Source organism: Phocoena phocoena, chromosome X (genome assembly GCF_963924675.1).
Source record: "Phocoena phocoena chromosome X, mPhoPho1.1, whole genome shotgun sequence".
Taxonomy (NCBI): Eukaryota; Metazoa; Chordata; class Mammalia; order Artiodactyla; family Phocoenidae; genus Phocoena; species Phocoena phocoena.
Window position 1 is genome coordinate 19,975,661 of NC_089240.1, and position 18,161 is coordinate 19,993,821.

Below are 18,161 nucleotides of genomic sequence, written 5' to 3' on the forward strand. Positions count from 1 at the left end.
TTTAAATTGTCTTGAAAGTATTTATTATTCAATAATTCTTTCCCCCTCTGCCCCACCCAGCCATTCTCTCATTCTACTTTTCTGATCAACCTAAAAGCTGAATACATCCTTCTTCTCTATGGAGCATGAGAATAAACACTAAGGGCAATATACTTGCTCAGGCCTTCATCAGGCACCGTGTCACTGTGGGGCACTGGCCTTCAACAAACGCAGTCTTCCTAGGGCTCGATGAGGTGGTCCTTTTTCAAGGTCACTGGTGCACTCATGGAGCTGAAATGCCTCTGCCCATCTAAATACAACATGGACTCTGGAATATAAGAGAGAGAGCTCTGGAGACACGTGCAGCACCTAAGAAAATCACTATACGAACACAAAACTACTTGGGAACACTGGGACAACAATGAAAATTCAAAACCGGCACCAGGCATGTGCTGCTGGGCCAGAGAGTGCCTCGACTCTGGCCCTTTGGCTGGACCAGTCCTGACCACCAGTGGCTGCCTGCAGCTGACACTGGCCCTTCAGACAACAGCCAGGCAGGCAGACCAGCAATGGCCACCTGAACGCCATGAGGCATCCTGACCTTCAGGGCTGCAGAATCTCAAAAGCACAATCCCCTAAAGACATGCTCTAGGGCTGATGGGCATCAGAGTACTTCCTACAACAATTTAAAAGGAGAGAAATGTCTTTAAAAGTTCCCCTCGTTAGGGACAAGCAGTCATTTGCCACTTACCTCCATATGTTCTGGGGAAAACCAAGGGCACTTCTTTTTCCGACATGAACGTGAAATGAAAGACATTGGTGGTCATATGCTCTTTATCCTGTAGAGAGGCCACCTCACTGTGTACTCTGACTTGAATGTAATTTCCCTGAGTAAAGCAAACCTAAGCGATTATGGACACGATAGTTAGTTAATTGCATTAGGAAGGGGGAAGAAAGCAGTCATAAGAGAAACGGTGGCTTTAGAATATAAAAACCTCTCTTCTAGGCCCAAATAATAAAAATTGTATTTCATCTCTCATCACACACCTACCTGCGAAGAAAGAAACAGCAATGATCCAACCTCAACAGGTTTCTGAAACATGATATCATCCACGGTGACTATAAATGGTCGGGAACCACTGTTGGGAAAACACAGTACTTGGGGTCAACTGCAAAATTCAGATGATCTCTAGTTTTTTCCTGACAATCAGCTGAAGCAAACTTTAAATGGTCAAAGAATAAACCTAGAGAAGGAGGGAATAACCATACCAGATGGTAAGAGATGACACTGTGACCAGATCAGTATCTAAATCATCTTTTCCCTTCTGCGTGTCATCACCCCTTTTTCTCAGCAGGCATTTAATGTACTAAGTGACAACATCAGAGCGAGAGCCTTCTAAAATGAAGGTCAAACCCACCTGGTACAAGTGTAGCATTTATTTAAAAACACAATATATTCCCAAACACATCCAGACTGAGTGAGGCAGTATAAACGGCTTCTCAGGAGTTAAGACTACCTGAAATTCAACTCACCCGAAGTTACAAGCAGTAGCCCATCCAAGTTCATATGCTCTCCTCATAAGGAAACCACCAAAGATTCGATTGAAAATGTTCCGCTCCTACAGGACATAAAATAAATATTAATAAATACAAGCCCTGTGACAATCCGAATCTGTAGAACAAAGGAATTCACAATGCCATAGAACAGAGGTCAGTTTGAAGGCGTGTCAACTCTTAGATGAGTGTCCTGAGTCCAAGTTATCCTGTTTAGAAGATTTTTCACTAAATTCCAATACCTGAGGGTGGCAAATATCCAAGCTCTTCAGTTTTGAATTCTCCATCCACACTGCATTAGGAGGCAAAACTCGACTTCGAAAACTTACAGTCCTGTACAAATGGAGATCGAGTAAACCCTGTCAATGCCATGGTTTTGCTGCTGAAAAGTAAAATATTTGCAAACAATGCACAATATGTTCAAGCAAGTGTAGCTTGTGAGAAGGCCAAGGATTAGATGCTTTCCCAACCAGGAATCTCACCGTCCTAACTTACTTTGGATCCAGCGTGTTAAGAAACATCTCATGTATGGTTGTCCTCTCCTCAGCAGTGGGAGCCATTTTCAGTAATGACATGGAGCTGAAGGCGACCCTTGTCCCCTTGTTCACTGGAACAGGAGACAGTAAGGAGCTATGATCAGGAGGGCCACACTACAGCACTGGGTTGCCGACCGGGGCTGCCTCGGACCCTATAAACGCAGTATTTCCAGATTTCGAATAGCCCACTGGAAATTGCACATCTATGCCAGAGAAGGCTGCTGAGGCTACATAACACTTTCAGTGATTTTTTGCTTTCAGATGGAAATCATGTCTGCTCAGTGTGAGACCACTTATAATCACCTTGACCTACAGCCCCAACCAGCAGTTATCTCATTAAGATACATTTCCCATTTCATTAAATGTGAGAAAACAAATTACTTCACTTAATATTGTATCATCAATAAAAACCGTTCGGGGCTTCCCTGGTGGCGCACTGGTTGAGAGTCCGTCTGCCAATGCAGGGGACGTGGGTTCGTGACCCGGTCTGGGAAGATCCCACATGCCGTGGAGCGTCTAGGCCCGTGAGCCATGCCTGCTGGGCCTGCGCATCCGGAGCCTGTGCTCCGCGGCGGGAGAGGCCACAGCAGTGAGAGACCCGCGTACCGCAAAAAAAAAAAAAAAAAAAAAAAACCGTTCAAAGTATGGACTCTGTGGATACTTTACTGGTATGAGGAGTCCATACATACTCTTAAATAATCTCCTCTGCAGTACAGTTAATGTGCTTTTTAAATTGTATCTTATTATGAACAAATTAATATACATTCTCCTTGTCTAAAGATCTCTTCTTCCTCTGGGCTTTCAAGGATGAGTGGATTTACAAATGCCGGCCTAAAGAGAAGAAAAGAAAAGAAAAATTTTAAGACATGCCATTATCTAATAAAAACTGAAGGTGTTCATTTTGGGTAACACTTACTGATTGCTTCACATAAGAACTCTGAACAATTAGGGGACTCTTCTGGTTACAGACTTATCTACACACTAGAAAGTTCACGTTGTAAAAGGATATGGCCACTTGCCAAAATGTTTCACCTGATTCTAATTATGAGGAAACAGTAAAATACAGGTTGTAGAACATTCTGTAAGACAACCGGCCTGGACTCTTCAAAAATGTCAATGCCTTCCCAAGGCAATCTACAAATTCAATTCAATCCCTATCAAACTACCAATGGCATTTTTCACAAAACTGGAACAAAAAGTTCTTAAACTTGTATGGAAACACAAAAGATCCCAAATAGCCAAAGCAATCTAGCAATTTGGCTAGAAAGAAAAACAGAGCTGGAGGAATCAGGCTCCCTGACTTCAGACTATACTACAAAACTAGTCATCAAAACAGCATGGTACTGGTACAAAAACAGAAATATAGATCAATGGAACAGGATAAAAGACCCAAAAATAAACCCATGCACTTATGGTCAATTAACCTATCACAAAGGAGGCAAAGAATATACATGGAGAAAAGACAGTCTCTTCAATAAGTGGTGCTGGGAAAACTGGACAGCTACATGTAAAAAAATGAGATTAGAACATTCTCTAACACCATACACAAAAATAAACTCAAAGTGGATTAAAGACCTAAACGTAAGACCAAATACTATAAAACTCCTAGAGGAAAACATAAGCAGGATACTCTGACATAAATCGCAGCAATATCTTTTTAGATCTGTCTCCTAGAGTAATGGAAATAAACACAAAAATAAACAAATGGGACCTAATTAAACTTAGAAGCTTTTGTACAGCAAGGGAAACCATAAACAAAATGAAAAGATAACCCTCAGAATGCGAGAAAATATTTGCAAATGGTGCAACTAACAAGGCATTAATCTCCAAAATATACAAACAGCTCATACAGCTCAATATCAAAAAAACAAACAACCCAATAAAAAATGGGCAGAAGATCTAAATAGACATTTCTCCAAAGAAGACATACAGATGGCCAAAAGGCACATGAAAAGATGCTCCACATCACTAATTATTAGAGAAATGCAAATCAAAACTACAATGAGATATCACCTCACACCAGTCAGAATGGCCATCATCAAAAAGTCTACAAATAATAAATGCTGGAGGGACTTCCCTAGTGGCCAGTGGGTAAGACTCCGAGCTCCCAATTCAGGGGGCCCAGGTTCGATCCCTGGTCGGGGAACTAGAGCCCACACGCATGCCGCAACTAAGAAGTCTGCATGCCACAACTAAAGATCACATATGCCGCAACTAAGACCTGGTGCAGCCAAGATAAGTAAATAATAAATAAATATTTTAAAATAATAATAATAATAAATACTGGAGAGGGTGTGGAGAAAAGGGAACCCTCCTATACTGTTGGTGGGAATGTAAATTGGTACAGCCACTATGTAAAACAGTACGGGAGTTCCTTAAAAAACTAAAAATAGAGCTACCATATTATCCAGCAATCCCACTACTCGGCATATATCTGGAGAAAACCATAATTTGAAAAGATACATGCACCCCAATGTTCACTGCAGCACTATTTACAATAACCAAGACATGGAAGCAACCTAAGAGTCCATTGACAGATGAATGGATAACGAAGATGTGGTATATATACAAAATGGAATATTATTCGGCCATAAAAAGAATGAAATAATGCCATTTGCGGCAACATAGATGCAACTAGAGATTATCATACTGAGTAAAGTAAGCCAGATAGAGAAGGACAAATATCATATGATATCGCTTATATGTGGAATCTAAAAAAAATGATACAAATGAACTTATTTACAAAACAGAAATAGACTCACAGACATAGAAAACAAACTTCTGGTTACCACAGGGGAAACTGGGGGGGGATAAATTGGGAGTTTGGGATTAAAATATACACTCTGCTATATATAAAATAAATAACCAACGAGGACCTACTGTATAACACAAGGAACTATACTCGATATTTTGTAATAACCTATATGGGAAAAGAATCTGAAAAAGAATATAGATAGAGATAGAGATAGAGATATATAACTATCACTATGCTGTACACCTGAAACTAACACAACATTGTAAATCAACTATACTTCAATAAAAAATTGTAAGAAGTCAATGTCTTAAAAGACAGAAAGCAGCAGGGGGATTATTTTAAGGGGAATTATTTAAAGAAACATGATTACCGCATATAATATATTGTCCTTAATCAGACCCTGACTCGGGGGAAAAGAATATTTTAGGGACAATTGGCAATTCATATATGATATGAATCATATATTAGATAATATAATTGTATCACCGTTAAATTTCTTGGATATAATAAAGGCACTGAGGTTATGTAGGAGAATGGCCTTATTCTTAGGAGATACATGCTGAATTAGGCTAAAGTAGTCTCAAACTTACTTTGAAACGATTCCAGGGGAAAAAGTATATATGTTTGTATTTATCGAGAAAGGACAAGAGTAAGGCAAATGTGGTAAAATGTTAATTCGAGAATTTAGGTGAAGGGCATATGGGTGCTCATTGCATTATTCTTTCTACATTTCTGTAGATGTGAAATTTTCCAAAATAAAACACTGAGAAAGGGATAGTACTTCACTGTGGTAGAATCCAAAGGTTGGATGAAAGAAAAACGGAAACAAAAGTACAGAAATGGGGGCTTCCCTGGTGGCACAGTGGTTGAGAGTCCGCCTGACGATGCAGGGGACACGGGTTCGTGCCCCGGTACAGGAAGATCCCACATGTTGCGGAGCAGCTGGGCCCGTGGGCCATGGCCGCTGAGCCTGCGCGTCCGGAGCCTGTGCTCCACAACGGGAGAGGCCACAACAGTGAGAGGCCCACGTACTGCAAAAAAAACAAAAAACAACACAAAAGTACAGAAATGGCAGCTTGGAAAATTAGAATGCACCAGCTGGGAGAGAAGCTTTAAGTAACGCCCTCAGTGCTGGAAAAGGAGCCCCAGGCTTAGCCCCTAGGAGCGGCAGGTCAGCTGGAGCTGGTGAGAGGAGCTAGAGAAGATGGGTGGATTCTTTGCTCAGATCAGAGTCACCAAGGGGTTTTTTGATCTTAAGTCGGGTTTCCAAGTCAGCTTTCCATGCAGCAGAAGAGATTTCTCATTGCAGACTCCTAACTCAAGTTTCTAAAACAAATTAGACTTCCCATAGGCCTCTAGACTCCGTCTGTACAAACAGCAATCCTGAAACGTTCCCCCCCACCCCACTCCCACACACATAATTAAACAGTTTTTCCCAGTCTGAATGCCTTGTGTAACTGGCATTAGGGAACCAGGAATCCAGTGTAAGAGAAAAATGATAAAGTGTTAAAGTCTGTACAGTTAAACTGGACTTGGAAATGACAGTACAAATTTATGAGGTTTTTTGTTTGCTTTTTAACATACATCCAAGCCCTGTCTACTGAAAAGGCCTAGAAACATGACAAACTAGTAACAACGTATAGTTCTAGTACCCAGATTTTGGTGTCTAAATACCAGTTTCCCACTAAAAGGAACCTGAGGACTCCTTGGAAAACTGGCTGATTCCAGCCCTGGGGCAGGAAATGTACAGAATGAGTCCAAGACATCTCATTGTACCAGAGAGCAGGAAGTTATCAAAGACTAACTAGGAAATGTCAAAATAGCTTATCACAGCAGCCAGCTTAAAGGAGTTCCCACTGACCAAAGATGTTCACTCTGAGAAACAGGAAGAACAATGGCTGCAATGTATTAAAACATATTTACTATATTAAAATCCACGAACACACAATGATACTTTTTTAAAAAGCAAAATAGCAGAAAAACTATGTCATCACTAGCTAGTAAATGTGTAAATAAAAGCAAGAATGAAACACTGATCCTAACTTTCCTTTACAAACCAAATTGCCCTAGTTGATAAGGGAAAGCTCTTCTTTACAGATCTCCAGCTAATAAATATAGAAAGAAATGACAGAATTTGAGAATCATTTTACATCCCCTAATGAAAATAATAAAAGCAATGATCAGCAAAGGACATTAAAAGCACTGGAAGGGGCTTCCCTGGTGGCGCAGTGGTTGAGAGTCCGCCTGCCAATGCAGGGGACACGGGTTCGTGCCCCGGTCCGCAAAGATCCCACATGCCGCGGAGCGGCTGGGCCCGTGAGCCATGGCCGCTGAGCCTGCACGTCCGGATCCTGTGCTCCGCAACGGGAGAGGCCACGACAGTGAGAGGCCCCGCCTACCGCAAAAAAAAAAAAAAAAGCACTGGAGGAAGACTGACAGGAAACTAGCTATTCATAAGACTGGATACATTGGATACACCTTGTACTGTACTACACCTGTAGATTATTGCTGATCACAAGAGGATAAACTGAACTACACAAGGCAAAAATTAAAGTGTGTCGCTACTTGAACCCACACACTAATCTCAGCATTACTATGAGTGGGACAATCTATACCTCCTGACATGATACAATATGAGATACAGAGACATCATCACCTAGGAAGCGCTCTCACCAAATACGCTGAACTCAAATCTAATCAAGGTTTAGACCTAACTTCAATTTACAGAAATTGTAACTACCATTTACAGAAATAAAAAAAAAATACCACGAGGAAGCAATGAGACAAATCCAGAAAGTGGGACACTGTAAAGAACAGTCAATCTGGGCTTTCAACCAGTTGATGATATGAAAGGATAAGGGGACAGTGGGGACACACAACCATTCCAGATTAAAACAGACTGATGAGACTGCACAACTCTTTGAATATACTAAAAGCCATTAAATTGTACACTTCCAATGGGTGAACTGTATGGTATGTGAATTATATCTCAATAAAGCTGTTAACAAAAAAAAACAGACTTAAGAGATATACAAATCAAATGTAACATGTGGACCTTGTTTGGATCCTGATTTGAATAAGTCGTTGAAGATACGTGGGGAAAAGTGAATATGAACTATTAGAATATATTAAGGACTTACTATTATTTTTGTTAGGTGTGCGAATGGTAATGTAGTTATTTAAGGAAATAGCCTCATTTTTAAAGCAGTGCCCTACACTGAAGTATTTAGAGGTGAAATGTCATTATGTCTGGGATTTGCTTTAAAATATTATAAAGAAAATAATATACTTTAAAAAAAACAGAAGAAGCAAATATGGCAAAATTTTAAAACTCTTAAGTCTAGGTGATGGTATCCTAGAAATTTATTAAAGTCTTCTCTTCAATTTTACGTATCTTTGATATTTTTCAAAATAAAGAATTAGGAAAAAAACTGCAATTACCCTTTGTTTTCAGAATCACGAGCCACCATTACAAATGTCGCATCCAAAACAGGGGAAAATTCATTGTCGTGTAACTAGAGAACAAAGGAAAGAAAATGCAGATGTAAAAAATGCATTTACTGGGAAGACCTACTACAATCCTAACTGATATCACAGCCTTTGGGAAAGGCTGAAATTAGCAAAAGAGGACGAGTGCTTTCACTAACCACCATCTGCTGAGATGCCAGGCACACAACTGGGCTCTAGGGGGGAAAAGGCAGCAAGAGTAAAGAGTCTGTGGTCTAGCGGAGGAGAGAGATACCCAAAAACCCAAACAGTGCACAGTGTGAGAAGTGCTGGGATGGGCACAAACTATGGGCCTTGGAGCTGTGAGTGACTGGGATCCAAGGGCAAGGGTCACGGGGGGACCTTGTGCATCACCATCATTTAAGTGTCCTGCATCTTGCAGAACGCTGGCTTTCTCCAGGCCTACCTGTCCTCCCAAAGGCACACACAGCCAGGCGGACCTCCCATCGCTCTCCCAGACATTTGTATTTTCAGGGAACTTGAGTGTGCCAACTACCAGGATGTGTTTGTTTCCTTAGCCTGGCACGGGGGCTTCCAAGAAAGGGTAAGATCAATGAGAATTCTGTGGATTAAGCTAAATATTTACAATGCAGAGGCCATTGAGATTTTTAAGGTATTTTTTTTCCCCTAGAAGTCTGTACTTCCAGGAGAGTCATATCATCAAGTCATATCGTAACCTGAGGGTACAGGTGGTTCCATCCTCAACAAACCGACCACTAGCCCTCATCACCACTACCTGTTCAGGCCGTTATGAGCCTTCCCCCTCGACTTTCAGAAGAGTCTCACCAATCTTACTATGTCCCTGTCCTATTCAAACCTTGCAAGAGGTCTTCCTTTATCCCAGCATCTGGTCTACGCCTGCTGGCATTCTATGTAAAGCCTCCACCACGGAGCCCAGATTCCACTCTAGTTGTTCACCAAACACTCCCGGCATGCCTGCACTCCTTTCTCCAGCCACAGCTAACAACTTGGAGGTCCTGAAATGTCCCATTTTGTCACCTGACCGCCTCCCCTCCAGGCCTCTGCCAGATGCCTTCCTCAGGGCCGGATTCCTCAAGACACTCCTCCCCTCCCCGGCCCCAGCCCTACTCCCCAGGTAGAGTTCATCACTCCCTCCTTTGTTTGCCACCTAAGTGGAAACAAAGTCCTCTCCTGACAGCGGTTCTCAACATAAGTGAGGAAGATGTCATCCCCCGGAGGGCATCTGGAAATGTGCAGCGCTAGTGATGGCTGTCCCATGAGCTGGGGGACACTACTAGCGCAGCGAGGGGTAACCAAAGAGCTAAACAGCTCACAAGGCAGGGAACGGTCCTGCAGAGCAAAGAATTTTCCCACATACAATGCCAATACTGTCCCTGTTCAGAAATAGTGCGTAATAATTTACTGTATCATAATCATTTATTTATGTGTCTGTCTCCCTACTGCACCAAGAGCTCCTTGAGGACAATGACCATTTTTATTCTCATTTGTTTCCCAGCAATTGACACAAAGGCTGGCAGACAGCAGATACCGGATCAATGGCTGCCAACTGCCGACGAATGAACTGAGGCAGCTAACTACTGAGCACTACTAGAGTGTGAACTCCAAGAGAATGGAACGTCCTGTTTTGCTCACTGTTGTACCCCAAGCACAGACGGGGCACTCCATAAATCACTGCTAAGTCAACGTTAAATGAATGCCGTCAGGAAGTGGGTGAGGTGACTCACGCCCGGATCCTGTTGTTGAGGCGCACATAGTCGAGTGGAAGAGAAAAGACGTTCATACACAGCTCTGCAAGGCAGAGGACAGCAGGTACCAGGAGAGAAAGTCAGAGGGACGAGGCGTGGGGAAGGAACAGGTACTATGAGCTGAAAAGATCAGGGAAGGTTTCGAGCATGAAGTGACCCAGAAGCACAGGTGGAATACGGATATGCAGAGACAGAGCCCAAGGAATCCCGGCAAAAGGAAAAGTGTGCGCGAGGACGCTCATCCGCTCACCTACTGTTTACGTTCCAGTGTATTACAATGAACACTAGTGCTGAGCATCGGGGATGCAAGGTGAACAACTCTCTACTCTTAGGATGCTCAAGGTCTCCAGCTGTGCGCTCCAATAAGGTGCGTGAACGGTAAGTTGGAGGGAGTATAGCTGCAAAGGTAGGTTGGTGCTAGTTTATGGAGCACCTTAGATCCTAACTAGTCAAAGCAATTTAGACTTTGATCCACAGATAATGGTCACGGAAGGGTTTTGAGAAGGGAAGAGATGTGATTGAAGATCGGCTTTGCAAGACCTATCTGGAAGAGATGTGTAAAATTAACACAGAGAGAACAGACAAGAGGCAGGCAGAGTAATTAAAAGATAGCTAAAGTACTCACACAAGAGGCAGTGAGGGCTTGAATGAAACACAGAGGCCAAAGGGAAGGGAAAGAAAGGACTCTGGTGAGTAGCTGTGGGTGATGAATTCGCAAGACTTGGCAAAAGGCTGCACAGGAAAGGGAAAAAAAATTAAAGCTTTCACAAAGGTTTGGAGCTGGGAGAAATCGGAGGGTGGCAAAGGGGAAACAGGAGGAGGGTCAGGATCGGAAAGGAAGCTGATGCACTCAGTTTGGAACACACTGGACTTGAGGTAGCGAGAGCACACTCGGAAGAGAGATCTAACAGGAACCCCAAAAGGCAGGTCTGACGGTCAAGCGGGACCACCTCCATAGTAATGACGATAAAGTAATATAATGGCCAACATTTGATTAGTGGCTACTGTGATAACAAAACAGCATCTCAGAGAAGGCAAGAAATTTGCCCACAGTCACATGGCTAATAAGCAGCAGAGCTGGGATTTGAACTTACATTTCAGCCAAACCAGAGGCAGGGTACCTATTGCCAAGCTGCCTCTCTGGAATAAAGGATCACTCAAGCCGTGAGTTATTAATCAAAATGGCCAATGAGAAATGCAAATTTAAAACAGAAGTCTGTACTTCCCTGGCACTGATTTTCACTGGCTCTCTCCCAATAATTCCTGTATCTCTTTTTCAACCTATTTGTCCAAGATTCCTTAGAAAGCAGGTCTTATGCCAGGAATTCACCGTGCATCAACCATGAAGATTAAAAAAGGGTGCGAACAAATCAGAGGAGCATCCCCAACAACTTTACGATATTTGCTTTAAAAGCAGTATTACCGTCAGTTACAGCAACATGGAAGTTAAAAAATTCAACTGTTTACATACAGCATCAAATAAAAAACTACTTACCTATTTTGACAAATAACTTTAATTACTGCAGAGCAACCTTCAGACTTTTTCCAAAACGTGAAAGGCTTCATAATTTCACGTATCTGAATGACAGATCCACTGAATACCCTGACATAACTGAATAAGTCACTCTTAAGTAAGTTTTCACAATGAAATCTTCAACACACTCTGAATTATTTGATTTCTGTACTATTACCCTCTTTGAGGTACTTTTTCTTGACAAATTTCTTCATTTCTTTATAATAGCTATTCTGAGTTATGCTCATTAGAGAGGCTGTTCCTAACTGCTGTAGTAATCTCAGTGACTGTTATGGGTTGAACTGTGTCCCCCAAGATATGTTGACGTCCCAACCCTCAGTACCTGTGCACGTGACTTTATTTGGACATAGGGTTGCTGCAGATGTAATCAGGTAAGATGAGGTCACACCAGAGTAGGTGGGCCCTTAATCCAGTATCACTGATGTCCTTATAAGAAGAGAAGAGGACTCACCTGGTGGCACAGTGGTTAAGAATCTGCCTGCCAATGCAAGGGACAGTTTCGATTCCTGGTCCGGGAACATCCCACATGCTGCGAAGCAACTAAGCCCGTGTGCCACAACTACTGAGCCTGTGCTCTAGAGCCCACAAGCCACAGCTACTGAGCCCATGTGCTGCAACTACTGAGCCCACGCTCCATAACTACTGAAGCCCGTGCACTCTAGGGGCCCGCATGCCGCATCTACTGAGCCCACATGCTGCAACTACTGAAGCCCACACGCCTACAGCCCATGCTCTGCAACAAGAGAAGCCACCACAATGAGAAGCCCACACACTGCAGCAAAGAATAGCCCCCCGCTCGCCCCAACTAGAGAAAGCCCACATGCAGCAACAAAGACCCAACGCAGCCAATAAATAAATAAAAGAAGAGAAGAGAAGAGACACAGACACACAAGAGAAAAATGCTATGTGATGAAGAAGGAAGAGATTGAAGTGTTACAACTACAAGCCAAGGTATGCCAAAGGGCCAGCAAACCACTAGAAGCTAGGAAGAAAGCACGGAAGGCTTCTCCCCTACGGGTTTTAGATAGAGCATGGTCCTACTGAGACCTTGATTTTGGATTTCTAGCCTCTCAATTGTTAAGACAATTAATTTATGTTATTTTAAGCCACATGGTTTATGGTACTTTGCTACAGCAGCCCTAGGAAACTAACAGTCACCAATCCGATTCATGCTTAACAGAACTCAGACTGTAGGGAAATTCTCTGGGGCAAAACTAGAAACAAGTACCTTAACATGGAGCTGTATATGATTTCAAAGTAATAAACAGTAAGCATAAACACCAAATTACGTGTCAGTCTATGTCCAGGAGGAGGATATTAATAACACACCATCTGTATGACATGAACTTGAATTGTTTTTCTATAAATGGGTGAACTATATATCTGTCTATGGATAGACAGGTGAATAAGCTTTTCTTTCACTGAGACTAGCTGGTTGTATTGGAACAAGGGGGCAGTCTTCGGGCACAGACACACCTGGAACATATGCATCTTCACTTCCATGGACGTCTTCCCAACCCAACTAACATGGCCACTGAACTTGATGTCCTGTTCTGGGCTTAAGCTCTTCTTACACATATCTACAAAACAGAAAAATCAACCTGAGCCCAAACCATACTCCAAATGTTCTATACTGTAAATGGACAATTTCATTTGAAATTTTGGCAAATTTCACTATATTTCCTTTTTGTCTTCAAAACTAATTTTTCAAAAATAATTTTTGAAAAATTAGACAATGCAGAGAATATAAAAAATAAAACTGGAATCATGCAAAACTCTTCTACCCAAAGATAATTATAATAAATATCTTGGTATATTGCAATCTAGACATTTTCATATGCACATATATACATAAAAATTCCCCCATAAAAGGAAAACATTTCCTCTAATCTCAGTAATATTTTATAATTACTAAAAATTCTAAGTATGTCTAGAAAATAATATCACTTACCAATCCTGTCCACCAGGGCTGTAACTATCGATAAAGGAGACATCTTAGCTGAATGAATTTTGTTGTGCATGTAGCAAATAAGAACTGTAGGAAAACAGAAGAGAACCAAATAAAGGAAAAGCAAAATTATTTTTTAACATTCGCAATTTACTCCCTGAAATCAGACGGGGACCTGCTGGGGAATGGACTTGGGGATATGGGGAGGGGGAAGGGTAGGCTGTGACAGGGCGGGAGGGTGGCATGGACATATATACACTACGAAGCATGGAATGGATAGCTAGTGGGAAGCAGCCGCATAGCACAGGGAGATCAGCTCGGTGCTTTGTGACCACCTAGAGGGCTGGGATAGGGAGGGTGGGAGGGAGGGAGACGCAAGAGGGAAGAGATATGGGAACATATGTATATGTATAACTGATTCACTTTGTTATATAGCAGAAACTAACACACCATTGTAAAGCAATTATACTCTAATAAAGATGTTAAAATTAATTAATTAATTTTTTAAAAAAGAATTGATATGTGAGAACAAAGATGAAAAACAGGAACCTGATACAAAATCCTGATGTCCAGGCTGAACTATATAGACCATTTAAATCAGAATCTGCAAAAGTCGAATCCAGGCATCAGTTTTTAAAGCTACTCAGGTGATTTCAATGAGCATCCACGGCTCAGAACTGCAGATAAAAAATAACAACCCTTTCTGACTTACTTATATACACTACCAAATGTAAAACAGATAGCTAGTGGGAAGCAGCCGCATAGCACAGGGAGATCAGCTCGGTGCTTTGTGACCACCTAGAGGGGTGGGATAGGGAGGGTGGGAGGGAGGGAGACGCAAGAGGGAAGAGATATGGGGACATATGTATATGTATAACTGATTCAGTTTGTTATGAAGCATAAACTAACACACCATTGTAAAGCAATTATACTCCAATAAAGATGTAAAAAATAAAATAAAATAAAGTCTTATCTGGTTTTGAAGACCCAATCCTCCATATTCCACTAGTGGTCTTTTCCTAGAACCAAAGACTGTTTTATACGTTGAAGAGATCTGGGAATCCTCTACTCTGACTGTTCAATTTTAGATTTGGTGAGGAAACTGAAGCCCAAAGCCCAGGCCCGCCAGGTGGCTTATTACCACTCAACAGAGACACAGTGCCTAAATCAGAAAAAGACCCCAGCACATGAGTCTGACAGCATCAGATATCTTCAAAAAAGAGAAACCAATCACAAGGGCTCAGCTACCTGTTTTCCTCTTGACTCCTTCCTAATCATGAAGCTATTATTTGCCTCAGAGTTCTCCCTCCTTCCCTCAATCACCCTCAGCTCCTACACCACCCTGTGGTTATCTGTGTACTTTCCATATTTTAACAAGCATTTAAAGGTGCAAAGCATGTTTCTACTCATTTAAAACTGTACTGTACTTCTTTATAGTGGTCTCCCTGCTTGCCCTATGATTCATTCAAATTTGTATCATCGGGACTTCCCTGGTAGCATAGTGGTTAAGCATCCTCCTGCCAATGCAGGGGACACGGGTTCGAGCCCTGGTCTGGGAAGATCCCACATGCCACGGAGCAACTAGGCCTGTGCGCCACAACTACTGAGCCTGTGCTCTAGAGCCTGTGAGCCACAACTACTGAGCCTGCGTGCCACAACTACTGAAGTCCACACGCCTAGAGCCCATGCTCCTCAACAAAGACAAGCCACCCCAATGGGAAGCCCACACACCTCAACGAAGAGTAGCCCCTGCTCGCCACAACTAGAGGAAGCCCGTGCGCAGCAACGAAGACCCAACGCAGCCAAAAATAAAAGAATAAATAAATTTATTAAAAACAAATTGTTTATCATCAACCCTCAGGACAGGGTCTGTGCTCAATAAATACTCGTTGAGTAACAATAAACCCTTTCATCCATGCACCTGCTAAAGAATGCAGTGGGGGGATGAGGGGCGAAAGGCAAGAAACTCCATTCAAAAAACTTGTGGTACCCAGAGAAGAAATCCTAAGTGTTTGACCTTCCACAGCATTAGTGGAAGTGAAAGCAAGAGAAAAGGTCCAAGAGCTAAGAAGAAGGCAGGCTTGACAAGACCTGAATTAACTCAGGTTTCTAACTTACATGAGTGAAGATAGTGTACCATTCACTGAGAAACAGAATACAGCACAGGAAGAGCAGAACGGACTGTTTTCAACATGCTGAATTTGAGAAGTCCACGGCACATCCAAATGAAGATGGCCAGCAGGCAGGAGGACAAACTGGTCTACAACTCACAAAGCACGTCAGGAAATGTAGCTTCTGAAGTATTCCACATACTGAGAGCAACTGAAGCACCGGGATTGAAGATTATTTATAGAGAAAGTGCAGATACCAACAACAAAAAGGGCAGCAGACAAAACCCTGAAGATAAGCGACATTTAAAGGATCAACAGAGAAAGAGGAATCTACAAAGGAGACTGGGAAGTAGCAGCCTGAGAGGCAGGAGGAAATGTCACCAAGGCCCAAGGGTGAGTTCGACATCATTAGGAGCTTCAAAGAGTTTGGCACAATCAGCTCAATGGCATGGAGGAGCAGAAGCCAGAACACAAAGGTAGCTCTAAAGTGAGAGAGAAAGAAAACTGGAGAGTGTTATAAGGGAAGGAGGCTTTACCTATTTTTCATTGCAAGATGCAAGAGCCTTGAATATGTTTAGAAGTTAAGGGAAAAGTGAGGTTGAGAAAAGGCTTGAGATACGAGGGAGATATCTTCAGGGTACGTGATAAGGCAAGTTCCTTGAAGAAACGGAAGGAATAGAAACAAGTGAACAGGTGAAAGGGACTGGTCATCAACAGGAGGTGATGAAGAAAAACAGGGTAGTGGCAGGGGAGTTTGTATATTTAGGGACACCTAAGTAAACCGAAGTCAAGTGAGTGAGTGAGTGAGTGTGTGTGTGTGTGTGTGTGTGATTATTTTTTAAAAGGCCAATAAGAATTTTAAAGGTTTATTTAATCTAAAGAAAAATGTAGCTAGCCGTAAGCCTAACAATGGATTTGTGTCTCTATTTTAAAGATTATTACAGCCTTTTTTTAAACCTTTTCCCAACATTTCAGTCCAAAAGCCATTACGTAGGAGCAAGCAAGACAGACAGCCCAGAGTCGGGTGCTGAAGCCCAAGAGGGGTCAGGAAGATATGCAGGGAGGCAATGAGAGTGATGGCCCAGCAAGCTGCAGCCCGAGCACGAGGAGGGGGACCTGGGATGGAGCAGAATCCCACTGAGGTGAGGAGAGCGTTCATGAGGGTTTCGGGATGGCAGCAATATGAAATTGGCTACATACGGGGGAACTGATCAAATAAGTAAATATACTACAGATAATGGAGCCAGCTGGAGAAGGGAATTACAAATATGAAAAGGGAGGAATTAAGAATGAACCTGTGGTTGAATTAGAATTGGAACTATCAGTATGAACCCAGGGTTCCGATAGATAGATAGATAGACAGACAGACAGACAGGTAGACAGATAGGTAAGGAGGGAGAGACAGGGAGGGAGGAAGGAAGGAAGGAATACACATACAGGCAGGTATAGATGTAAATGTACATGTACATGCATATATTCCCCAGCTCATCCACTGAAAGCACAGAGGAATAGTGATACCCCAGCAACAATGACAACTCCCAGCACCCAGATCTTGGTTTCTAAATATCATTCTCCATTAAAAAGAATCAGGGCTCCTCAGAGATTTGGCTGATTCCAGGACTGGGGCAGGGAAAGTACAAATGAGCCTAGAAATGTTGCACCACAAAGTGAGGAAGTGCTCAAAGAATGATGGGGACACAGCCAAAAAAAATCCACAGAAGCCAGCGTGAAGAATGAAGGGCAGTCCTGGGACAAGCTGAGCATCAAAACAGATGATAGAAATATATTATAATCCATTCAGTAAAATAGGAATCCCTGAGTCCATACTGATTTTAAAGTAATTGATAAAAGTCTAATGAAGAATGGGATATTTACAAGGTCTCAAAGTACCTCCCTACAAGGTACTTATTAATTACAAAGGGGAAAAGAGTAACTACAGCAAAGAACCCTGGAAGACACCACCTTCATCAAGGAATCAAAGTCAACATCACAGTAATGGGACAAATTAGAACTATGCACTACCTGCTAAGATGCAATAAAAACACAGCATCCCTTCTGTGGACACTCCTGCCAAAGATGCACATCCCAAATCTAACTTTGGGGAAGCATCAAACATACCCGAATTGAGAGAAATTCCACAAAAGAACTGGCCCATAACCTTCAAAAGTATCAAGGTCATTAAAGTCAGGAAAAGACTGAGGAACTAACCCTGACACAACAACTAATTGCAACATGTGATTCAGAACTGGATCCAGAACTGGATCCTTCTGCTATAAAGGACCTCTGGCCAAAGCTGAATGGGGTCTGAGGATTAGACTGTCTAAATATCAGTGTTAATTTATTGATTTTGAGGGTTATATTGTGGTTATGAAGGAGAATGTCCTTGTTTGTAGGAAATACACATGAAAATATTTGGGGGTGATGTGCCTCGTGTCAGCAACATACTCTCACATGATTCAGGGGAGAACAACTCTTTGTACTCTGCAACTTTTCGGTAAATTTAATTAAAT

General features: G+C 42.2%; 1 protein-coding gene across 2 annotated transcripts in view; it reads right to left on the reverse strand.

The window, feature by feature from the left end:
* The window catches only part of ACOT9 (acyl-CoA thioesterase 9), a 28,313-nt gene continuing 10,152 nt past the window's right edge, over positions 1-18,161 (reverse strand). Inside the window, exons 6-15 of one of the 2 annotated variants that reach the window (XM_065900713.1) lie at positions 13,544-13,627; positions 13,069-13,172; positions 8,266-8,339; positions 2,833-2,900; positions 2,029-2,140; positions 1,776-1,866; positions 1,513-1,598; positions 1,031-1,118; positions 731-881; positions 1-307 (exon numbers count right to left, since the gene is read on the reverse strand). In XM_065900713.1, coding sequence (XP_065756785.1) covers positions 219-307; positions 731-881; positions 1,031-1,118; positions 1,513-1,598; positions 1,776-1,866; positions 2,029-2,140; positions 2,833-2,900; positions 8,266-8,339; positions 13,069-13,172; positions 13,544-13,627 — 947 coding nt within the window. In that variant the 3' untranslated portion in view covers positions 1-218. The remainder of the gene's footprint in view (positions 308-730; positions 882-1,030; positions 1,119-1,512; positions 1,599-1,775; positions 1,867-2,028; positions 2,141-2,832; positions 2,901-8,265; positions 8,340-13,068; positions 13,173-13,543; positions 13,628-18,161) is intronic. The other variant, XM_065900712.1, reaches the window with a different exon arrangement.